Source organism: Anser cygnoides, chromosome 11 (assembly GCF_040182565.1).
Source record: "Anser cygnoides isolate HZ-2024a breed goose chromosome 11, Taihu_goose_T2T_genome, whole genome shotgun sequence".
Taxonomy (NCBI): domain Eukaryota; kingdom Metazoa; phylum Chordata; class Aves; order Anseriformes; family Anatidae; genus Anser; species Anser cygnoides.
In genome coordinates, this window is record NC_089883.1 from 18,392,387 (window position 1) to 18,418,833 (window position 26,447).

General features: G+C 35.0%; 1 protein-coding gene across 9 annotated transcripts in view; it reads right to left on the reverse strand.

Moving 5' to 3' along the window:
* Window positions 1-467: 467 nt before the first annotated feature.
* The window catches only part of CGNL1 (cingulin like 1), a 55,309-nt gene continuing 29,329 nt past the window's right edge, over window positions 468-26,447 (reverse strand). For 6 of the 9 annotated variants that reach the window (XM_013177356.3, XM_013177357.3, XM_048060279.2 and 3 more), the window contains 11 exons: window positions 17,834-18,037; window positions 17,529-17,633; window positions 15,791-15,943; window positions 15,184-15,354; window positions 13,602-13,763; window positions 12,727-12,816; window positions 6,909-6,992; window positions 4,886-5,010; window positions 4,284-4,392; window positions 3,239-3,402; window positions 468-2,608 (listed from right to left, as the gene is read on the reverse strand). In XM_013177356.3, coding sequence (XP_013032810.3) covers window positions 2,467-2,608; window positions 3,239-3,402; window positions 4,284-4,392; window positions 4,886-5,010; window positions 6,909-6,992; window positions 12,727-12,816; window positions 13,602-13,763; window positions 15,184-15,354; window positions 15,791-15,943; window positions 17,529-17,633; window positions 17,834-18,037 — 1,509 coding nt within the window. In that variant the 3' untranslated portion in view covers window positions 468-2,466. Of the gene's footprint in view, window positions 2,609-3,238; window positions 3,469-4,195; window positions 4,393-4,885; window positions 5,011-6,908; window positions 6,993-12,726; window positions 12,817-13,601; window positions 13,764-15,183; window positions 15,355-15,790; window positions 15,944-17,528; window positions 17,634-17,833; window positions 18,038-26,447 lie in introns of those variants that run through there. The other 3 variants (XR_001205482.3, XM_013177359.3, XM_013177358.3) reach the window with 3 other exon arrangements.

The following is a 26,447-nucleotide window of genomic DNA, read 5'->3' on the forward strand; positions in this document are numbered from 1 at the left end:
AAAAAAGAGGCACTTCAAATACAGAGGTGACAAAGCATAACTTCCAGAACAGAATACAGTAGGATTGTCTGACTTCCTTGGAAAGACTTTTTAAATAAACCAGCCCAAATTACCAATGTGATCCACTTCAGGGAACATCATGTATTGAAACAGAACAACAGATTGTTTTGCGAATGAGTTGAAATGCCCTTTCCAATATCTTAAGATTTTCTTTGATTTTAGTCATACCACTTGAGAACTCATTAGAGGAAATGCTATTTCCAAGTCTAAAGGAAAAAGCAAAGGACAGTTCTTTTGATGATGTCATGGCAGGGAGTGGCAAGGTGTAACAGGCAGAATCTCTCCTGAAACCCTTTCAAGAGCATTAGTGTTTCTCAGATAATTATTTTCTAATTCTATTTTAAACTTACACATCTTCCATATGAAATTCAGTTGTCATATCGAGCTAAATGCACCATACAAAGAACAGCGGGAGCTCAGTGTTTATTTGAAGTGAATTTTTCTTTTACAGTTTAGTGTAACTGGAGGTAGCTGCAATATTATGTGATTTTCTCCCAGTGGTTTGAAATAATAGTTATCTATGAACATTAGGACAGAGTACCGGAACAGAACTGAAAATTGGAACCAGTTGATTAAAGTTAAGTCTACACAAACATATTAATGAAACATAAAATAAATCGCAGCAGGTTATACAATGATTGTCAATATAGTATAGTGCAGATCTTCCTGGAAGAAGGGCTGTTTTGATGTTGCCACAATAGTAAAGCTGGTACTGCACAAAAATTACACGATGTAGGCTCTAAACTACCTGAAAAGATGTAAAAGATTCAGAGACAGATGATTATAACTACTCAGTTCATGTTAGTTCCCATATATCTCAATCCATCAAAATCAATTTGAAGGGAATTATATGGCAACAGAGTCTGTAATCTGCTATGTATGAATATATTTCTGATCTGCCAGGCAGGAGTTTCATTTCACATAATCATATGAAAATGGATGCTCCATTGTCAGAACTTTTGCCTTAAGCAAGGTTATCAGCCTTACTTTCAGAGCTGTTAAATTTGTCCTCTTCAGTAGATACTGTTGTGGGAGTAACGGAAGCTCCCAGGAACTCCAGGTTAAATATTTTTACAGTTACAATAAACTAGTACTGAGCACATTCCATAACAAAGTGTTCAGTTATATGTAACTGGGGACAAATACTAATAACAAGAGAGAACATAGCTATGGTTTATTAATAAAATAACGTCGCAGTGCCTTTCCTTAAAATTCTAGATTTGCAAAGGAGCAAAAATGATGTAAGATAAACAACAAAAATATTTTTAGCAATAAAATGGAAAACGCTTTTTAAATTAAATCTTCAATGCCTTTTTTCTTTTTTAATTTCCCACAAAGTTTGTTCAACAGATGGATCATCCAAAATCCAGATACTTCTATAAATTGAAATACTAATATATATCTGCATATATGGCCATACATTGCAATATGTTACAAATAGATGCTCAAGAACAGGTTAGAAAGAAAAATCAGATTACATACTTTTGTTTCCTGGATGCAATTTCTTGTGGGACTTCTCAGAGACTTTAAGATTAGCCTGTCCTGGTGCCCTCAAATGAGCAGGCCTACAGTGCTGTGCGCCCCTTGCAGCACAGAGTCCATTTCAGGAAATGAAAAATGCCAAGTAGTAACTGACTTCATTTTCATCCCTCCCTCCTATGGACAGAAAGCTTCCCAAATAGCTTACAAGAAAGTAGTAGGCAAACCTCACTTGTCATGCACATGTGATGGCCCCTTTAAAGTCAACAGGCAGAATTAGCACTTGATCTTAACACATATATAATAAAACTTGCACTGTTTTTAAAATTAGAATGTACTTCCTGGATCAGGAACTGTGAATCTGCTCTGTAATGCACAAAAAAATATTCTTTTTTTTTCGTTAAAACCCAAATATAATATTCAGCATACATTTAGATATTTTTACATATGAAACTGATTTATATAATTTTTGAAGCTTTACAGAGTAGTACTAAAGTAGTCATTAAAAAGATCAGATTTAAAATATTTACATTCTATACATCATTCCTTTGTACTTACAATTACTAAATAATTGTGGCTTCTTTAATTTTACGGAAAATATTTTAATAACTACAAACTAATTTTAAATTACTTTCAAATGGCTCTTTACTTAAACCGAATTTTAGCAAAATCACATTTCCAATGTGAAACATTATCCCCATGTTTTCAGTAGCTGTTATATGTAACCAAGTTTTATAGCTGTTTTATAATGCAATCCTGTTTTCTATAATAAACAGAGGATATCTAAATAAGAAAATGGCACAGTACAAACGGAAACATTAAATTTGCAGGTCTTACATCCCTTTGTGGCATTTGGCTTCTAGAATATTCAGTTTCTTGATAATTTAGGTTATTCCACTAGTTTCAAGGAATCATAGATTCAATACTTTAGTATTTTGTGTCATCATCTTTTGAAAAGTTATTTCCTGAAGGCACTTCACAGAGACTATCGCCATCCGTGCTGAACTCATCATCATCGTCATCATCATCATCAAAATCAGTCAGCATTTTACTTGGTGACTTCTTTCGTCTACGAAAACAAAAATAATAGCACAGATGTGTGTAAACTGCACATCTGTATGCAGAACACTTTTGCAAAGCATATAACATTAACAGGTAGTGTTTGCTTTTTTTAAAGGATGTCAGAGACTTGTGCTCTTATAAAGGCAGTTTAACATAGACCATATCTTACATAAAAGAAACATGCAAGAGAATGAAGATCAGTCAATCATATTTTCAAGCACGTCTAACTAAACGCACAGCCAGGGGAAACCGTACACTTCGCACACTGAGATGTTCAGTGATGCCTGAGAAAAACTAAACACAGGATAGCTGTTCCTCCCAGACATCAGCAGGAAATTTTTGTCACTACAAATGACAGGAGTGCGAAGTCCTACTACTTTTTTCTACTTTTTATCCCATGCCTCAGTGACTATACAGCAGACAGAGAAAATGTTTGGGCACCTAGAGCACCCTGAAAGGAATTGGAGAATATCTGTAGGATAAGGAAACACAGAAGAGTTTCACAGCTCTGCCTCAAACTCTGTCTGCTTGTAACAAACTTGAGGTCTGCTACAGGAAGCCTCCTGCTCGGGGACTAAAGTAGCAAGAGATCAAGTAGCAAGTAACACAAATTGTAATGTCTGCCAAATCATCCTACCTTAGTTCCTTCTTTGCAGCATTAAGTTGTCCTTGCAATTGTTCATTTATGTCTAGTTGCTCTTCCAGTTCTCTCTGAAGTTTCTTTTTAGCACTTTCTAGTCTGTCTATTTCTTCTTCAGCTTCTTCAACTTGACGTTTCATTGCTTTCAAACGCAAACTCAACTGAAATATTTACATGTCAGCTGATTAGAGGACTATTTTAATAAAGGAATTTTATTCTTCCAGCATCTATGAGAGGGAGAATAAAGACACAACTTTGCCAGTGTAATGACACTGTAATAATATGCTTCAGAAATATTCAAAAGCCAGCACTAAACTGAGAAAAGTTTTGATGGGATAGATTTTGTTTGTTTGTTTTAAGAAAAAAATAACAAGCAAATATTGCTTTGATAGAGTAAAACAGCAAGATGGCCAAGCAACTTTACCAGACAAATACTATAAAGAAATACATATTTTTAAGCCCAGAGGGTTTTACAAGATTGTTCCCACAACAGATGTCTGCTTTTTGAAACACACTGATCATTCTCTAGGCATAATATTTACTACTTGACTCAGATACTGAAACAAAACATGTTTTAAGCAATGAATCAACAAAGACCACAGAAATGGCACAACACCTTGCTATTAGAATATCTCTATATATGTAATACTTAGAGACTGTATGTAATAATAAATAGCTTCTTTAAACAAAATTTTATGGTCACAATATAGAATATATAAATATAAATAAACAATATCATATCATATTTATATTGCATCCTATCACATACAGATAATATACTGACTGCTATTGGCTTAATTTCTTAAAAGAACTACAGTATTGCTTCTGTAAGTGCTTCATTTTTGTAATTTTAGAAATTAGTAACTTAGTACTAAGCAAAAGAACATGACGACAATGGAAACTGCATATCTCATTAAATGGAACTTCATAAAGAACAGAATAATCAGTATCTACCTATATTCTTCTGAAATATCTTGTACATATGATGATTTATGCAAATATCTGATATTATTCCTAGTAGCATATTAGTCTTTCCCTCTACCTGGTCCTTTTGGTCAGTCAATGAGAGATGTTCATCATCTACTTGCAACATTAACTCCTTCACTTTTCTCTCAAGTCTGCGGTTATTTAGTTGGAAATTAGCCCTATCCCTGGAAAAACAAACAGCAGACAACCTTGTAAGAAAAGGAGCTGAAATACTTCCAATCCTGCCAAGATAACTTCTTAGCAACATTATAAGAGTTAAATAAACACTGATGACCCTTGCTTTGATTTACTGATGCCTTGCAATATTTAGATAAAGAATATATTCTTCCAAGATTAAACAATGAAGTGAATGTGACAACTGAAATGTTCAACTATAGTTAGTATTTCTAAGTTTGTTACTGATATCAGACATTGATATAATAATGAGGTATGTAACCATGTTATCAGTGCACACAGTTTTACATTTAAGGCAATTTCTAGTCTTTTTTTTTTTTTTTCAAAAAGAAAACCTGCAACACTTACATGAAACAGTAACCACTTTAATTTGTTGCTTGTGGAAAAAAGTCATATTAGTTGTATTAGATACCTAATATTAGCAAGAGGCCATATTAACATACACAAACATACATGTTTTAATCTTAACAGAACTAGCTTTACCTCTCTTCATTTTCAAGACGTTCTTCTAGCTCTGTGATCCTTGCTTCCATTTGAGCAACAAGTCCCTCTTTACTGGATCGGTAAGAACCTTCCAGGTGAAGAATTCGGCTCCTTAAGTCCTTGTTCTATAATTGGAACATACATGATTACTACATACTTGTTCATATTAAGAAATACCATCTTAACACAAAACAAATTGCTTCAGAAAAACAAAGTGATAAGAAAATTTTTGATTTAGTGAATACAGAAGGAGAACCAAGGAAATTTTACTGGAGGTCTAGGTAGTGAAGAGTCAACACACCCTCTATTTTATTGTTTTATTGAAAAGAGCTTAGTGTCAAGCTTGAGACAAAATTTTAGGCCTAACGGGCCCCTTGAACTTCAGATGATTCTAAGCCGCCTTCCACTTGCATTTTTAATATGCTAATATTTTTCAAATAGCTTTAGACCTGTCTTATTATCCAAGCTTAGTTCTTTTTTCAGATCTTGTATTCCACACCTGTTGTATGGATAAAACAAATAGACAAATAAATTATTTATATCCAATAGCACTTTACTGTATCAAATCTGCTCCTGTGTTGTTGTTGTTGTTGTTTTCCTTTCTATCCAGTGTTTCTCCTACTAGCTAAGTAGTTTGAAAAAAAATATCTTTGATTGAAAAAAAAAAAAAAAAGTAACTTTGAAAGGTGCAGGATTCATAAAAGCAGATTTTTTGGTCAGATTTGCACTTTAAATCTTTACACGGCATGGGGTACCTAGCCCTGTTTTCAGTGGGTATCTTATAAAGTCTCAGGGAAAAAGAAATAGTTACCTGAAGACCAGAAAATAAAACTTTTTTTTTTTTTTTTTTTTTTTACAGAACTTCAAACTATGATCTCAGATCTCAAACACTAAAAAGCTATGATAGAAAAATCACAGATAAAAATAGAAGAATGTGAATGGGATATACCAGTAGGTGGCATTCTTTCTTCTCAAATAATTAATTAAAATAGGATTAACTTCACAGAATTTAAGCCACCAAGTTAGGAATTTGGTATAAACATGCTCGGTTTGGTATAAATATGTTCCCATTACAATCTGTTTTCTGTTCTTGAGACTGTCAGTAAAACTATCACTTGCTAAGATACCCTTCCTCTCTATCTCCGCTGTGGGCTGTAACAGTCTTGCTTTCAATGACCACTGAGCTGCAGAATAGACATATTGCAAAAATCTAAAAAGTATTTTAATACATTTTCCATCACAGATATTGAAACATACGAATTCTGTTCCTTCCTAGACAGAGAGTAGCAGTTCTCTATCAAATCTGTATCTTTTCTTTAAAAGGCATGTCACTTTTTCACTTGTTTGCTCTTAAGGAAAAAAAGTATTCAGCCAAAGGTTTGCTTAAAATTACAATCTACCTTCAACAGTGTTTCTGAAGTACCGTTAAGAGTTTGAAGGACAGCTCCTCCAAAAGCAGTGAAAGAGTTGATAGTTAAATTGGTAAGTGTATTTGACATTCTACAGTCTTTTCTGCATATGTTCTCTTTTAAAGTTTCTATGTTGATAACACATTTTTATTCTACAAACAAGTATACCAAACAACTGCCACATTTCCAATTTTTAATTTCTTTGACCCTCAAATTTATAGACAGAATCTGTGCAGTAGAGAGACGCCTGTACTTACTGCAACACAACGGTCTATTAGATTGCATAAATAGATGAATGTATAGTACAAGTCTTTAGTACATAAAATATATAAGCTGTGACAAACCTCAAGCTAAAAAGGGGGTGTACAGAAAGAAGAAAACATACTAAGGACAGAATTAATTTAGGATTATAATATTTTCTTTTGAGTATCAATGTTAAGGTACTCATAGCTTTTAATCTATGCTTACTAACGCGTACTTCCAGCAGTGCACTCTGGTGGGATAGTGCCAGCTACTGCATACTGCATTCCTTAAACACTTATTTGAATTTCCTAATGAAGACAGCCACCTGGCTTGTTACCTTGTTAATATGATGGTATGGCAGCCATAATTACCTGTCTTTCCAAAGAAATTTTGTCACACTCCAAGTCTTGCTTTGTAGCTCTTTCCTGAAGTAGCTCTGTCCTCATTTGTTCAATCTATTGCAGAAAGACAAGATGGAAATTTTAATAAAAGATTTAATTTATATGTCTATACAATAATGTGTATATATGTGTGTGTGTGTATATATACATATATATATATATATAAGTGTGCATATAAACTACATATATCTACACAAAGAGAAAAATGTTGCTCTTTCTTAGAAATCAAGACATATGCACGATTTCAAATGAAGTTTACAATTACTATCTTGGACAAAATTTTTCCCGTTGGAGAAGCCTGTGTTATTCTCAGTTGTTTTTCTAGGCATCTTCCAGCCATATGGGGTACTGCTGCTGATATACATACATATATATATATATATATATATACACACACACACACATATTCTGTAGCAGGGTACTGAACTCTAAAATATCAGAGACAAGGCATGTGGCAGGGTGCTGAATTCCAGAATATCACATCAGTGTTCAAACACCTTCTACATTCTGCAGTTGTTTTCCTCATAATTAAGTCTAAAGCACTGATTAGCATCTTACATTTAATCTGCTGACAATTCTACTTTAAAGTTTGACCTTACTAAGCACATAAACTGGTATCCGCAGAAAAACTCTACGGGTAGTTTTCTATGCCTGTGTAAATGAATAAACTAAAAAAGCTTTTCCAACAGGCTCTGATGCACACCGGATATTAACATCTTTCCCCCCATTTAAATGGTCAGTTGTGTGTCTTGCATATACCAGGAAAGCACTGACTTCTGGGTCTGGGGGGTGGAGTGTTGCTTGCTTATTTGTTTTAAAACAAACAAACAAACAAACAACAACAAAAAAACATCTTTTGCTACAGTTTCTGTAAATATTTCAGTTGCATATTCAATAACCAAAAGGAAAATATATTCTCCCTATGTAAGATGATAAAAAAAAACCTACCTGTTCCATACAGAATCAACATACAAATACAGAATTTGTTTGCTTTATCTCACTTTTGACTTGACTGAAAAAAATAATCTGAGGATCAGAGAGAAACTCTAAACTGCCTGACACCTGTTATTGAAACTTCTGGACTAACAGAAAAAGCCTGCAATGCTGAAATACTTTTCTTCCCTCTCATTCCTGCTGAGATTGCCTTCAAGTCTTCACAAATGCCTTTGCAGGCACAGCTAATGTTACCAAAGCATTCGTGCTGTTCCCTGCACAATGTTTACTATGGTAAGTATCATCTAGGGAACTCAGTGAATGTCTGTGTCAGCTACTGTAACATCAAAAAAATTAGCCAAAATTTCAGTGGCCACAGCATTCTACTCTACTTTACAACAGTTACATAGGAACTTGCATAAACACATCACCAGTTAGTTAGCTCTAAATTACAGATTTATTCCACTAAGCAAAAACAAAACAAAAAAAAAGCAATGCTGAAAATATGAAGATTAAATAAACAGAGCACACAAAATATTACCTTAGGCTTTTTAAAAAAAAAAAAAAAATTGTAGTATTAAAAGGCATATTTTCAGTTAACAACATGTTTAAAACAAGTAATTTACATTGCTTCTATAGCTTTGAAACCAATATACGAATACAAATAATGGTGGTAATGCATGCAGTTGCATATGTTATGTCAGTATCTTTTCAGAGCAGTAGAAGGCATTCCTGAAAACTAAGGTCATACCAGATACTGGACTACAAATGTTAGCACATGGCTGTGCTCTGGCAACAGCTGGTTAATTTCCTAAAAGCTTTCATTGTTGCCCAGAAGCTGAGAGACACTGACTTCTCGTTTTCTTTAAATACACTAATTAAATATCAGCAAAGTTATTTAATGACAGAATGCATAAATCTTTACTCTCCTATGCTCTATGAAAATATCTTTAAAGGGGCGATTACTGGATCAAGTAACTTCCAGATAACATAAACCCATCTAGTTTAAACAAGGATTTCAAAAAGAGCCTTAGACAATCTGCAAGAGCTGTGGTGATATGATCCAGCATTTCACTTATGGGAGAGAATGAGCACCAACACATTCTGAAAGACTATTTAATGAATAAATGCAGCTCTTATACATTACTTATTTTTTTTTTGTGTATTATATATATATAGATTAGATTACATTTGTAGGTAAACTCTCACATCAGAGCTTATTTCCATATCAATGTATTACACTTTTCCACGTACATGTAGATCTAGACATATATATAGAAAAAAAATCTCATGTGAGGGATTATATAGACATTATTCTCCTGAAACTGCTTTAGCCAATGAAGACAGACACAGAAAAAATAAAGCAAAATTTGCAGTAAAGTGAATGACTAATTAAAAACTGAAGAAAGGGTTTTTGTTATACTTAGGAACTCATTTAATGGACCACTCTGAAGTTTTATTGTGCTCTTACTATGCTCAAAAGCTGTGACAAATTTGTGCAACCTTCCCCAGACCTCAAATTAAGGAATTATGTAGAGGACAATTATAATTCCAAGAAGATTTCTGCTGTTGTTGGACACGTTATTTTAAAAGCAATCTCATGAAAAAGCATGGGTAGAGTGAAAAAGCACTATATCTAATTAGGATCACAAAGCTAGGTGGAAAAATATAAAAGAGCTTGTAAAAAGAGAAGAGGAACAGGACAGTTCTTGCTGGAGGAGATGGAAACTGTTTTCAGTCATCTCCTTGTACTTTTCTTTAGTAAACACATTATTAACATGCATCAAGGAAAAACAGTTGTCTGCTACAATGTGATCAAACATTTCACTTATTTCACAGCAGTTAAGACAGGCTCTGGTTATGTACCATGCACAGCTTTGTGCTTCACGTTCTACCTTCAATATATTCTAATTATGTTAAAAGAATAAACTAGCTCTGTAGCTTAAGGCAACAGTTATCACAGCTGGATTTGAAGAATGCTAACAACAAAGAATTGAGAGAAGCATCAGATTCTACAAAGTTTTATTAGACATAACAGCATTTTGTGCCAGCTTTAGGATTAGAAGCAGCTGTTAATTTCATTATTAGTGAATATAATTTGATTTTTAATAATTTAGATTTTATTACCATCTCACACTTGGTTCACAGAACATGTTTCTTGTTAGTAGGAAAAAATAAAATATGTAAGTATATATATGCCTATATATATATATATATTAACCTAGTGTGTAAGCTCAATTTGCAAGTATATAAAAGGTATTTAACAAAGAGGCTGAAGGCAAACAAAACCTTTTGATCCTTCAAAATTGAAAAGCAACCTTCATTTCCCCTTTTTCATTTGTTTGCCTCCCACACCTGGTGCCAGCTAAGGAGCAGGTGTACAGCTAGCTATCCACGGGGAATGGTTTACTAAAAGAAAGTGGATGATCAAAGTCAATGCAACTTTATCTTCCTGAATTTGTTCTAAAATTGCCATGGAAACTAAATAGTCCATATTTCACACTTCCAGGAAACAACTCTGAAGTCAATAGATTCATGTTTGCATTTCCACAGAACACATTCATTGCTGAGGCTATCTTAAGTGTTTTTCAATTCTGTTTGCAAAAACAAAATGGTATTTCATTTCACTTGTTTGTGGACAAAAACATCAGGTATTAAGATGCGTTCTGTTTCTGCTCCTTTTGGACTCTAGCTTTCTATGCATGTTTGTTAATGCTGCTCTTTCCAGAGCTGCTAATAACTTATTTAAAAACCAACAGGATATGATCCACCTTTCTTGAAAAATCTCATATGTTAAAGATTTCTTCCCAGCAACAGAAAGGATCTAATGCTTTCTTCAGTAATGAGAAGGGGCCAGGAATAAGTTAAGACCAACTTCTACAAAGCTGAAGACAATGCAACAGAGGATCAAGATGACGTTTCTGCAGTTATGATTTTTTTCAAAACATAATAGCTACAAGATATTAAAGATTATAATAAAGTTTTGCAATAAAAAGGACACTGAAGTATTGAAGACAAGGATAAGAATTTTTATTTCCTTGGCATATTTCTTTTTAATATATAAAGGACTAAAAGTTACTGAAAATCTCCCCCCTTAAGGTAAATCAATGCAGAAGTGAGCAAAGTTACTGGCACTCACTCCAGAGAATTTTTATTAAGAGAGTATTTATTCACAGAGGTAGATGGAGACCACTTCTTTCCCACAAGCACTTTCCTATCTTATATAAACAGATTACAGCTGAAGAACAGGATTCCTTGCGTATCAGCAATCGCATAAGAAAAGCAGAAAGATGGAACGATGAATCCAGATCAGATGAATTTTCAGTGAAGCTCATGGATTTTTTTTAAAGTAGGAAACCAGTAAAAATTGAAGTTTCCACAACGTTGTGGTACTTCTTGAGAATGAGGTAGGGAAGATGAGAACGTCTCATGCAGCCATTCCCAGATTCAGAAGGGTATTTAAATTAAGAAAGGGGATAAGATTTCACAGTAAATGAAGTGTGAACCATTAGCCTTAGCAGTGTTTATTCAAATGTTTAGCTTTATGTAAAATATAAGTAGTCATTTCCATTTGTTTTCAGTAGAAATTTGAGTATTATACTTCATTATCGGTATATTAAAAAATGTATTTAAAATTGAAAAAAAAGTTACAGAAACACCGTTATTACCAAAACAAATCCATTATCATTTCTCATGTCATTATAAATGCTTAGCAGACCCTGAAATACTCTTTAGTAATTTGACTACTTAGTCATTCTGGCATTAAATCAAAACAAAGCAACCTTTGTAACTCATGCACGAAATGAGAAACTCCAGACCTCAAAATAAACATTTATTTTACTCATTATGTAACACTTTTGTCACCCATCTGTATTTTAGGTTTCTATTTAGCCAGCAAATTAAGGTACTATGGTACTCACTAGTGCAGCTATCAGTAAGGCTCTTTTATCCCAGGCTTACAACCCAGGCAAAAACTCTAGCATAAAAGACTTCCTAATTCAACAATAGCATGACCCCAGATTATTATGGGTCCTTCACATTCTATTTCACCCACTAGCTCTGAGTCTGTACAATACCAGTGAAATAATATCAAAAGACTACTGCAGACAAACAGAATCTCAGTAACCTGAGTCCCAACAAAATAGTATGGGTGCCTCGGTGTTTCAAGGATGCACGAAAGGAACTATCTCTAACTCACTTTAAAACTCTGTCTCAGTGGAAGAAACAATTTCATTTAAAAGACTGAAACTAAGATGTTATTTTCTATTCTCCCTCTGAAATTAAAGCTATTCTGTAGAATTTCAGCAATTATTTTTTCTACAGAAAGAAAGAAAAATGAAAACAGAATAGACAATCATGGGTTGTACCTCAGTGCATATTGTCTCCCAGACTTCTAGGAAATCACTAATGAGATATGATACTTCATACAAAGTTACAGTAACAGACATGCTGTAATGAGTTATGCATCAGTTTCATATCTGTTAGAATTAAACTAAGCCACAGAACATTTTCTAGGCCCTCATATATAAGCCCAGTACAGGCTCAAATTAAGTTTATCTTCTATTTTACAATGCTCTAATAGATTGAGCTAGCTCTATTTCAAAAATTGTGTGGGTAAAACACTACATACTTTTCAAAGAACGTACAGAATATGAATGTTTACAGGAATAGAAATAATAAGTCAGGGTTCTCTTTATGATAGGAAATTACTTTTGTGGATGGATCCTGGGCAATTAATAACTCACGTGTTTCATTTTTCCAGTTAGGAAAATAGGAAAAAATGTTCTGTGATGATACAGCGGAGTATATTTAATCGTGTTTATGAACCTTGAACAATGTAAACTCATTTGAGTACCTGTTCTCTGCATCTACTGATCCTCTCAGACAACAAATCCGAATTATTCTTTTCTTCATCAAGCTCAAGTTCCAGGTGAGATAATTTGTCCTAAACGGAACAAAGAAAAGTAATTTCAACATACTATTCTCCCATCCTCTTTGGATTGCTACCAAACCATTCTTCCTTAAACTTTAAGGACTCAAAACTGTTTGAAAGAGTAGACTTGAAAAGGAAAATGTCTCTGAAGGAAAGTACAGAATCTAGGAAAAAAGAGATGGTAGTAGATAAGACTTTAAAACAAAATTGTTTCTCTGACAGAAGCAATTTTTTTTTAATCACTCCAAACAATTTCAAGAAAGTAAAAGCTTGCAATCAAAGACATGTTTCTAGAGACTGTTTTTAGACTTTTTAAGTTATATCACACATTTGGAAGACAAATTTATTTCCATTAATCACAATGAGTAAAATGTATAAAAACATTTGTTTATGAAAGTTAAATGACAGTTTAATTAACCTGAACAATTATGAACCTAACCCATAACAACATAATTAGAATAGCTATGTTATTTAGGCTCATGAAATGAATCAGTATTAAATGCTAAATAGCACTTCTAAGAACTTTTGAAGTTCTGAGGGGTCTATGAATGAAAATTTTAGAATTTTACCTTATTAATGAAAATTAGTTTAAAAGCAATTTAAAGAAAGTAATGAAAGAACAAGTGCAATTTAGAACACATTATGCTATGATGAATTTGCTAACAGATCTCCTTCAGAATATACCAAAAAAATCCTGCATTAATACTTTATGAATTTTCCACAACTTCATTTTGTTCCTTCTGACAGGATTCATATGAAATAACATTATTTTAATCAACTCTAATACGGTCTTTTACCTCCATTAATTTGATTTGTCTTGCCCGATCGTCTTTTAAGTGGTTTTTGACCTCTAGTTCATATTCCAAGCCTTTCACAGTCTGTTCCAGCTGCTGAGTTTTTGTCATTGCTTCATCTTGAGCTCTCTGGTGGTCTCTCAAGTTTTCTTCCATGAGACGCATCTGAAACAAAAAGATATCACAATAACACGCTACATACTACATTTTCAATAAACATGCAATGTCAGTAAAGGGGACTGACTACAATCACGACATATCCAGAAGTGTAGTTGGAATTGCATCAAATGACATGCTTTTCAGAGTAATTTTTGTTGTATCCACAAGATGGCACCAAGAAAATAAACACAGATTGAAGTATCAGTTCTAAAGAGATGTTTCAAACTACAGGTTTTACAGTTGCAGTTCTGCATAGTGGTATATTTATTGATTTATTTATACCCAATTACAGCAAGCCCAAATTTTACAATTTTGTAAGTAGCTATATGTTTGGAAATTTCACAACATTATTCTTCTCCTTTTTAGACTACCAATATTTCAGCTTTTAAATATGTAGTTTATTCTGTCTGAGGTATGTCAATGACAACATTAAACCAATGCCACAATTACTAACATACCTAGATATGTTAGTTGTATCAGGGCTATTTGCTGAGAAAAAAAGTTTCCTATTCTAACAAGATCATGTACTCAATAAAGTTATCTGAAGTACTTTTATGGTACTTGAAAAAATGAAAGTAGCGGAAGAGTTTTTAGGTGAGACTGCATTCATTCCTTATTCTTGTAACTTAACAAGCAGCAGTATTTTGTCCTCTATAGTTCTGATGATCTTTTAATCAAACAATGAAGGTTTCATTTTGTTGTGACCTTTTTTCTTTGTAATGGGTCCTGTAGCTATAATAGAAAACACTAGAAGTATTTTTCATAATTGTTAATAGCGTGTATACATATATACATTCATATATATATTCACATACATGTACGTATCTTTCAAGCTTTCATTTATTCAACTGAAGAGACGTTCTCAATATCCCAATTTTATCTTTCACATTTCATTATGACTCTCCATCCTCTTACAAAAGCTCTCCATCACTGAATGGAATATATACAGAAGACAATAATATACAGGAACCACACTTTATTCTATTACTTCTACTACTTCTCTTACCGTTCTTTTAAGCTGAATTTCAAACAAGTTTGTTAAGGGGAGAGTGTAACATAGCTGCTGGTTTGTTGTGGTGCTGTGTTGTGTTTTTTTTTTTAATTAAAAATACTTCTATATTCCCAATTCCTTCAGCAGCAGGCATTAAAAGAGCAGCAGGTCATCAATGGAATCCTTGTCATATCACTTAGAGACATTCATCCATTAAACATTGCAGTTATCTGTCATATCTAGGAAGCCATTTCACTGGCAGTAATACACTGATAATCATTATGAAGAATGAAACACAAAAGCACAGTGATTGAGATCAGTCCCTCCTGAGAAGTATACTAAAGAGTGGCAGCAAACAGTCATTGTCTTGAAAATTATCTGAGCAGAACTTTAGGTCAAAGGTTAAACTTTGTCACTGAACTTATGAGTCATTACCTCATCCTGCATTCTCATGGTTGTCAGGCGTGATTTTTCTACCTCAAGGTTTTTCTCTTTCAATTGTCTCTGCACATCTGCAAGTTCCCTGTGATTTTTCTCCTTGTATTCATCAAGCTGGTTCTGAAGCTCCAGAGTTGATGTTCTTGAGACCTCTACCACTTCAGCCATCTGGGAAAAATGTACACTTTTTTTTTTTTCCTTAAAACAGTGCTACAAAAAGTTCTGTCATGATTAATACGCCAAATTTTTTTTGTCTCCAGCTTCAAATAAACATTCACAAAGAAATGAACTGTATAGTCACACTTCAGTGTATCAATGTTAAGTTGTATGATTTACACACAGATGGTAAACTAAGGCTCTAATGCAGAAGTAATCTGAAAATCAGCTGTCAGTCTCTGAAATACAGCTGACCAAGAACTGGCTTTGGTCTGTAGTATATATTAGATCTGAACTCAAATCTAGGATGTTGTTTTAACAAAACAGAACTGTTTTACAACAGTATTTTGAGGTAAGTGTTCCAACTACTGTTCCAGCCCTGAGAGCTTGTATTGATAGTTCCTAGGCTGAAGAGACTAATAGCAGCCTCTTCAAAGTGAGCTCATACCTCCTCCTTTAACTTTTCAATGGTCTTGTTCAATTGCCATTGTTCATTTTCCATTTCACTCTTTATCTTCTTCAGCTGTTCCTTCTGGTGAATTTCATCTTTTAACTGTTGGGTTAACTGCTGCCGTTCCTGCGAAATACATCGAATGTTCTCCTGCAGTAAATAAGAAGATACATATAATGAAAATGGACCCTCTTTTCTAATGTTTTAAAGGAATGTTATATAGCACTCCTGTGCAGCAGTAATACCACCCACTCTTGTAACTTTAACACAAAGCTTAACTAAAAAAAAAATAAAAAATGTTGGAACCCTCACTTCTTCATTCTCCCTTTATAATAAAATACCTTAATGGCCCTACTGTAAATAGAAACTACAAGATTAAGAGTTTGTTTTTTATGAAGTCTGAGAGGCACAACTGAACTGACCGAAACCAGATTACAAATAGTTTCAATTGTTCCAAAGGAAAAATGTAAATAATTAAAATCACTGTAAGTTATAAAAAGCATTCCAAAACACAATTTTGAATTTTAGTTTTGTTATTGGAAATTTAGAGTTTTGCTGAATATCTAACATTGATGGTGCTTAGTACAAGTAGCTTTACACTTCAAAAAGCTTTAAATGTGCAAATACATTAGCATTTCCGTAGGCAAGATAGATCAGAATCACAAATAAAATTGTATTGTTATAAGATGAAAGAAAGTACATGATCAAACGTTAGAAGTTGGAGATTTCTTTAAATCTATTCTCTTTCTTACCTGCTTATATAACCTATTAACAAAGTCACCTCTGCTACAAATAGGAATTAATGTCAGGGGCCTAAGGAGCGTATGCATAAAACTAAAACATGCTGGGGGCTAATAGATGTTGTTTTACAAAGCCTAAATCTATGACAGAATTACTTTAGATTGCACCAAAGGATTTTAAGAACCTGAAAAGGTTGAACTTTAGCACTTTGGTTCTAAAAACTGCTGAATTCTTGCAACCCTGCTAACATGCCATATTAGAGCAGGCTATAAAAACATCATGTGCCCCTCTCCATCAGCTTTTCACAGATCATTTAACTTTACTGTTTGTTTACACATCCTTGAGAAACAAACTGGGCAGGCACACATCAGTGGACTATATTGCGGCAGAATAATGGTGCCAATGGGAAGTTTTTGCATTTGCAGTATGCTGAAAAGGCTTTAAACATCAGAACTAATCTGATCAGTCTTTCTATTCCAGAGTTACGAAACAAAAAAGTTACTTATATGAGAAAAAAAAATTCTTCTACTAACTAGGGCAATTACCGAAGTATAGATCTGAATAATGACAATATTTAAATAAAATAATAATCATCATCTCTTGAGCCAGCTATGTACCATAAAAATCACAGGACTAAGCGTTTCCTGGACCCAGTAAAGAACTTGTCACCTTCCAGAATATCCTTCCGGTAGACCACCTTTTTCAGTAACTGAAGAAAGCAAAAGCTTTTGGTGTACGTATTACATCTTGGTGTATGTATGCATTATCATTTCTTACCAAAGAGCAACCACTTTTCAACTTACATTCAAACAGTTTGTATGTGCACTCTGAGCACAATCATACTCCTTGGGAAAGTGTATAATGGCTAATAGTTCTCTGGGCTTGATTAATTCTAGATGTGTATGTGCAGAAAGCTAGTGAGATGTCAGTGTAAAAGCAATGGTGACTCAGGTAAATAGAAAATTGAAATATTCCAAATTGCTCTTGTTCTTACCTGTATATCTTTTAGCTGGCTTTCCAAAGATCTTTTTAACACCACCAAATCTTTTGCCTCATTTTCAGCATGTTTCAAAGCTGCTTCTAATTGTTGCTTCTCTTCCTGCAATTATATAATTTGATATAGTTAGATAGATACAAGGCCTCTAATCTGACATCTAAAGACAAACAGACAACCAGTATTACTTAACAAGTGCATATAAAACTACAAAACATTCACTGGCTTCCTTATATTTCCCATTTACACTTCTCTACATGACAACAGGAAGGAGACTACTTTAGGGGCTTGTTTTCTCAGCTTACCTCATATCTCTTTATTTTTTCCTTCACTGAATCTTCTTCTTTCATATTATCAAATTGTTTATGCAACTCTTCATTTTTACTCTCTAGCTCATCAACTGTTCTCTTCAACTGTTCATTTTCCTTCGTCAGCTCCTTGACTTGATTTTCTATACTATTTCGCATCTCTTCTGCAGTGTTTCTTTCACTAGCAAGGACAGCAGCATTCTAGTGAAAACAAATTATGCAATGTTTTTAAAAAGCAAAATTAATGGATGTTCTTTTCCGATAGAAGTTTCACATAGCACCACAGCAAATGTACCTAGGATATAGCATTAAAACGTCAAAGAACTGAAATTAAAACCTGTATAATTACAAAAATGTATTTTCAAGATTACTGTAGGAAAACACACGAGGAAGGCGTTTTTTTTCTCTGGCATGGCTACATGCTGAAGTAACAGTACCCAAACAATCTCATGCCTGCCATCGCATATTTTTACTTAAACTACTTCTTTATTGCCTTAAATTACTTTCATGATCACATCCCAGTGTTCAGTATTTACAAGTAATCTAAAAAACTCAAACAGATATCAAGAGACATGTGGGCCTTGAAGAAATAACATATTGATGAGGAGTGTCTCCCACAGCAGCACAAAATTTAGGCAGTCTTGCCCCACTGCCAATTCCAAACACAAATGTACAGCATTCTATATTCAGCTATATCTGGAGCTGCACAGTGAATCAGCTTTGGGAACAGAATCAACTTTAAGATACACATATAAACACGTATGTGTATATATGTATATAAATACACAAGTATTTATTTATAAAGAAGTTATCTTGACTGAGATAAAAGGGTGGGGGCAGGTAGAGGTGTTACTGGAAGAAATGCCCCAGTCCATCTCAAAACATGGTTCCACAAAAGTCTATGCCAGCACAGCACAGCAGACAGTGCGCAGGCACAAACAAGCAGCAGAGACTGGAAGTACCTTACAGTGGTGTTGGTGCAGCTCTATCTGCATATCTTACAACCCACACTTGGGGCTATGCTTATTCAGTAGAAGTTCTGCTTGGTTTCCAGTCACTGCCTGAGGATGGAAGGAGTTTAGCTACTGAGTTCACCTTATATTCAAACAGATACACTTTGTATATTATTTCAGAAACAGGAATAAATACACAACACAAAGACAAAATTAAAATAAACTACTTATCACAATTTATCACATGTAGTTACAGATTTTTTTGGCAGGGCAACTGCCTGAAGTTGCAGCATGCAACTTCTCAGAATTATCACCTGTCTCACCACTTACCCTCTCCTAAAACACTCTTCCATTTAAAAGACTGCGCATTTCATTTGTTACTATTGTGGAAACTGTAAGTCAAGGTATGTATCTATATTGTTATACTACCTATGCTGTTATATTACACAGACCAGGTATGTACTTCTAAACCCCTAATTCTTTGCTCTTCATTGATTTGTTAGTAAGAATCCCATTTAAAAAAAAAAAAAAGAATCAGATGCTTTTTTCCTTCTTACTCTTGAGCTTTCAGAGTCGGAAACAAAGCGATAACTCCATACGAAGGTCTGGTTCTTGTGTACAGGCTCACCACCTACTGCATTAAGACTTTAAATAATAGTAAAAACACCAGAACAACCATATGATTCAGTCTAGACCAGTGTTTTCTCCAGCAGTGGCCACAGCAGATGTTTATGGAAAAAATGGAACAACTATAAGTAGAACCACCACACACTCCCACATCTTATTTTTCCCTACATGAATGCATCATCCATTAATTTCTCTCATCTTTTCTGAATCCATTTATAACTTTGGCCTCTACATTATCTGGTGATTAGGTAATTACACGTTAATTACTGAGGCATAGCATTTTTGCATGTGAAGTCATGTTTATCTGAGTGAAAATAAATCCTCCAGAGTAGCTTGGTAAGACATTACTTTGTGAAATATTTTAGGAAAGCACGAAAATCTCTTTCAGTTATGTTACTTTTGATTGTAGGTCCTGATTCTCCCCTCCTCCTTTCCAAAGGGATAAGCAAAGTTCTGTAAAAGCGTGTTTACAAAGTATGCCCTCACTAGGTTGTTTTCTAGCAAGCAACAGCTTTAAAAACATGCAAATTAGTTTGATAAAGCAGTAACTCAGAAAACACTCAGACTGTCTACAGGGTCAATGAACTTACACAAAAACTGGCAGCATAAGCAGGCTGACAAGTTCTAGTCTTTCGAAAATACTGAAAAAACTTGTTCTTCCAAGTTTATGACAGTTAAAAAGCTATGAAATAGGTTTCTGCTGATGCTTTAAGTTCTCACATCCTTTTCAATAGCATTTATGTATTAATTTAGTTTTTGCTTTTTGCATACAGCGAAGTTTTGCTAATTAGCAAGCACTCTGCCAGAGGCTCCTTTTTGTCTGATTTCCCCTTTCTGCAGCTGAGTGAAAGCAGCTGAGGCATGCTGGGGAGTTCAGGGAAAGGAATGTTGATTTGTCTGTTCTTTTTCATCCAAACGCCTACGCAAGGCTGCGCAGGAAGAGGACTGCATCAGACACATGCTGTACCTGATCTATCATACCTCATCTACTCCATTTTGATCTGATTTCCCAACACAGGAAGCATTATTTTCTTAGAAGTACACACACACACACAAAAAAAAAAAGAAAGCCCCTTCAAATCTACATACATGCACATATTTTTTAACCTAAGAGGTTCAAAATGAATTTCAGCCTACACTGATACTGTGATATCTAGAGATCTGCTCCCCCTGTCTTGCTGTATGCACTGAGGATACCCACTAAAATTAAACTGAACTGGTATTCTTCCTCCTTTTTCATGATGTATTTCAGTAAGTTCCCAAGATACAGGGTGAATCTGTATAAAAGGTAGAGTAATACAGGTAGAGCAAGTTGCAAGTATTATCCATAAACCTCATATAAAATCCTGGAAACCAATTGGATATATATGTAAAATCTAAAGTTTGAGCAGCCTGTGTGACCAGTACTTAACTGGCACATCTCCACAGAACTCTAACGACCTTGGCATTATTACAAGGATTACACTTTCACATGAACATACTATTTCCAAACAAACTCTCTGACGTGTTAATTACAAAATTCTTTTCTTTCACCCTGAAAGGGTATGTCTTGAAAGATACCAACAATAAATAAATAAATACGCACACATACTTTTTCAAAATGTTAGGAAAACTCTTAGTATATATGGGGAGCTTTACTGCTTTGTAGTCAGAGTGGTCATTTTTCTTACGTGTCTTTCGGGGAAAGACATTTTCTTCAAAATTCAACTATCACGATACATTATTTTTCAATATCTTTTCAACTAGTTTCAGATAAGCCTGAAAAGGAACACAAAAGTATTTATCCTATCCTATTTTTACCTTACACAACTGTACATGTAAGGCATGAAAGAGCACCTTTGGGATAACATTCAGGGAGATATTAAAAAAAATCAACAATATGAGCATTTTCAATTTGATAGTGAAATTTAAATGAAGTCAAACTACACAAATAGAATTTAGATGTTCTTTGAGTAGAAAATGCACATGTAGCATCACTTCTCCAAACCACAGATGGGTTTGGATAGGAAAAAAAAAGCCTATGACTATATCAATGAATTAAGCATGCATGCCAACAGTAGTAAAGACTTCAGAATTTTTATAATTAATATTTGGGGATGTTGGTAAAGTTTTGTCAATCATTTTAACTAAAGTTTATACAAATTAAGCCTATGGTAACAGAACAGAGTAAAGGTCAGAAAGTACTCATTTAAGGTGAAAATGAAACATTAACAAACGTATTGTTAACATAACATGATCTTTTGTTTGCTGGATTGTGGATGACCCTCTTCAGAGAGCTGAAATGAGATTATGTATGTAAACACAAGCAGAGCACAAAACAGATAAAACTGGTTAAGCAAGATTCTTCATGACAAAAGCTGGAAGGAAATACTGTATATTCAGGAATATTTGCCATAATAAAAAAAAAAAAAAGGAGGTGGGAGGCGTTAAAAGTATCGAAGTGGGTTTTTTTGGATCTTAAAATTATCACATCTCAGATCCAAGATTACAGTTTCTTCCTTATGTTATATAAAACACGCTTATGATTTCTTATTCCCCCTTACTAATTTTTGCAGTATGTTTTAATAAACAAATGTCTTACTAATAAGTGCAATATCATTACATTTATGTAAGGTAAAAACTCTACAGCATTTTTATTGTGTTTGCTTGCTGCATTTTCATCATCTTTCCTTCCAATTTGTCTAAACTCATTCAGTCTTTCAGGTCATTCAGTGTCTTCTACTCACTATGTTTAGGCTGTTTTGCACCCAGATCCCCACCTTTTCTATCTCTGAAAGAATAACACCTTCATCTTAATACCTGTTACTTGTAGACTTCTTACACACATTCATACCTTCTTCTCATTCATATTTCTGAATGCATGAAACATTTTATTATACTTTCTCACTTTATTATGCTTTCTCAAACTGTAGTTTAATTGTGTTTAAACTCATGATTTAAGACTGAGCAAGCCTTATCGGCAGATTTAAGCTAAAGACATTAGGTAAAAAGTTGGAAATGGATTGCAGACTTCTGAGAAAAGCTGAAAAAAAAAAAAAGAAGCCTATCTAGAAGAAAGTAAACAGAGTTGTAATGATGTCCCACAATGCAAAGTCCTCTGTGACTGCCTAAAGATAAACTACAACTGTATTATCATGGTTATAGGCACTCAGATTCTTTAAAGGAAGGATTTAAAGGAAGAAAGTTTGAGAGATAAAAGAGATTCAAGTGGTAATGATTTGATTCTTATATCGAGTATCACACAGCAGTGAATATAAATCACAAGCCACATATGCAGAGTGTGAAATCATATGAGGTATCAGAAAATACCCTGACTTCAGTAAGGCTTTTCACACCATTTCCCACAACATTCTCCTTGAGAAACTGGCTGCTCTTGGTTTGGACTGGCGTACACTTTGTTGGGTTAGAAACTGGCTGGGTAGCCGGGCCCAAAGAGTCATAGTGAATGGAGTTAAATCCAGTTGGAGGCCGGTCACTAGTGGAGTCCCCCAGGGCTCAGTACTGGGGCCAGTCCTCTTTAATAACTTTATCGATGATCTGGATGAGGGGATTGAGTGCACCCTCAGTAAGTTTGCAGACGACACCAAGTTAGGTGCGTGTCGATCTGCTCGAGGGTAGGAGGGCTCTGCAGGAGGATCTGGATAGGCTGGAGCGATGGGCTGAGGTCAACTGTATGAAGTTCAACAAGGCCAAGTGCCGGGTCCTGCACCTGGGTCACAACAACCCCAAGCAGCGCTACAGGCTGGGAGATGAGTGGTTGGAAAGCTGCCTGGCAGAGAAGGACCTGGGAGTACTGGTTGATAGCTGGCTGAATGTGAGCCGGCAGTGTGCTCAGGTGGCCAAGAAGGCCAACAGCATCCTGGCCTGTATAAGAAGCAGTGTGGCCAGCAGGGCTAGGGAAGTGATTGTCCCCCTGTACTCGGCTCTGGTGAGGCCGCACCTCCAGTACTGTGTTCAGTTTTGGGCCCCTCGCTACAAGAAGGACATTGAGGTGCTCGAGAGAGTCCAGAGAAGGGCCAAGAAGCTGGTGAGGGGTCTGGAGAACAAGTCTTATGAGGAGCAGCTGAGGGAGCTGGGATTGTTCAGCCTGGAGAAGAGGAGGCTCAGGGGCGACCTTATTGCTCTCTATAGGTACCTTAAAGGAGGCTGTAGCGAGGTGGGGGTTGGTCTGTTCTCCCACGTGCCTGGTGACAGGACGAGGGGGAATGGGCTAAAGTTGCGCCAGGGGAGGTTTAGGTTGGATATTAGGAAGAACTTCTTTACCGAAAGGGTTGTTAGGCATTGGAATGGGCTGCCCAGGGAAGTGGTTGAGTCGCCATCCCTGGAGGTCTGTAAGAGAGGTTTAGATGTAGAGCTTAGTGATATGGTTTAGTGGAGGACTTGTTAGTGTTAGGTCAGAGGTTGGACTAGATGATCTTGGAGGTCTCTTCCAACCTAGATGAGTCTGTGATTCTGTGAAAATACAGTACTAAGTACAAAATCTGCCACTGAAAAAAAAATATCAAAAGCTCACATACTAGATGCTGTATTTGTTTCCTCTCACTATAGCAAAATACTGCATTTCTAAAACACCGGTGTGTCACTGAACAGACATTACATTTGTAATAAAAACAGAAATTTACAGAACCACCTCATGGACAAAGCTAAGGATTCTGAAAACTAGGAATGCGAGTTACACATTTCTGTTAAGTTTCCTTGGGACGCACAGCCCATGTTTTATACAGGCAAACTTGTGCTTTTGTGGTTAAAGCTGGTTTCACTTCACCTCACAGTAGATATACTGGCAAACTTCAGTGTGCTATTTCTAACACACATATCTTGATCAGGGTAACCACCTCTTCATACACCTGCCAGTATGGCCTAATTTTAAATTTGCTTATCTCAGTTTCTAAAATTTCTGAAATTAAACTGGATTAAGTCATCATGTAGACTGAGAGACTTATAACCAATTCTTTCAGTCACACAGTAGGATTAAAGGTAGCTATTCTAAATATTCGAAGTCTCATCAAGAAATTTTAACCTAAATGACAAGTGCATTTGAATGGATCTGTGGGTTTCACAGCAAAATGTTACTCACTGAACTTGCAGCTGTGTGGAGAATTTAAGTTTGTGAAACAGTTGACAATTTTCTGCCTGCTGAACAAGTTTTTATTAGTATGTACTGAGTGGAGGAAAAGACCAAAGTCTGAACGGCGTTGATAAAATATGATGTTAGAATGTTTCATTCAGGAGTACAAAGCTACTTTTAACTTGTAGCTGACAAGAAGAAAATATGAGAATGCATGCACATGTGTACTATTTGATTTGGTACGTACACCTGATTTATAAAGTTTAACCTGGCTTAGGTGTGCTCTTCTGAGTCCACAGTCACAACTGCTGGAGTTCATATGCATGCCACGTTCAGTTTTCAGCTTTGGGCCTAAGGAAGTTACTCTCCAAAAGGGAACTTCAGCAGTGGGATTCACTTCCCTCACTTCTTTCAGGTGTTTTGCCTGACAAAAAAATTAGTTTAATAAAGTTTTCTTTTGTGTCCTTTCATATAATTGTATGCATGTGCAGAAATATTTTTACATATATTTAAATTAGTCAAGACAAAGTGTAAATAAAGCAATAAATATTTGTGTAACAAAAAAGTCAGAACACTTTTGTTAAAGCAAATGTATTTATATACCATCCTACTCTCAACTTTGGTGAAAGCAGTGAAAAGTATCAGAGGTGGAGCTCAGCACAAAAGATAGCAAAATCCTTCCCACCACCAATTACTATGTCAAACCTAAAGAAACTGGACAGAACACACAAAGCTGGTTCTGGAGATTCAAATGAAATATTCTATTTCCATCTAAGTAGAGAAAAAAAAGCTCTTTGATAGGAATGCAGAAAATGTTCTGTGGCTCCACACCTTCTTTTCTACCACACCCTTATCACTGGCAAAAACATGAGTGGTTGTGTAACTGATCATTAAAAAAAGTGGTTTTGGCTGACTTAGGTGTTTCAGCTGGTGAAACTCCCCTTCAGCAGTGACTGTGCAGTGCAGGACCTTTAGAGACCTTTTACACACAATATGGAAGGGGCTAATGAGGGGAAGCTAAGTGTCTCATTCACAGCTTATTAAAACTTACATTTTGTCTACGTTCAGTGTTGATTAGGCACAACTTAGTCAAATTTTCTGACTACACTTAAATTTCAGAAACTTTTATATTTTATAAAATTTCAAAATTTTATATTTTGAATAAATTTCAGCTGAGTAAAACTGAATTCAACCAATTAACCGTTCATTCTCTAATCACCATACTTGAAGCATAAATCTAAAGAATCAATCTCCATACAAAATGAGCTACAGCACAAATAAAGGTTTTCTAATGGAAGTAACAGGCTTTCAGATACTCTTTCCATATTTATACGTTATACGTGTGGAATCAAAGTAAATTACACGATAATCTTCCAAAACCTTCTGAAAAAAAGGGAATGGTGTGGCTGCTCCCTCCACTTTGTTCCTGGTGTGGAACGTTTAAGGTATCAGGGAAGATATTCTCTGTTGAAAACTCTAAAATCTTGTGGGCCACCTTTTCAGGTTGGTGCTGGATAAGTTATTAAGCTTCTTGAACTACATGTAGAAAGATTTATGTGACTTCACAGATTCAGATCTACCCAGTTCCCCCAGATGATGCTGAAGGAGATGCAGTTACAGGGAAATCAATCCCCCTTTCTTCTGTCCTTTCCTCTCCTTTTTGTGTGTAAAGGAATCAAGTTGAAATAAAACAACTAGACGCTGTTTTTTTCTAGCTAACATGGAGGTGATTTCAAAAGAAACAAAACAAAAATAGCAACCATACCCCAAAACATATAACCAAGGGAAAAGACATACTGAAAAGGGGTCTAAGCAAGAATGAGCCTCAGCACAGGGACAGCCCTTTGATTGTTAATTCTTATTACCTCTTCAGTAAAGAAAACTTCTGAAATGTGTGTTATTCAGGTATGGTCATCTAGTTTTTAAAGCTCATGAATGTAAATAACAGGTCTTTAATTCTATT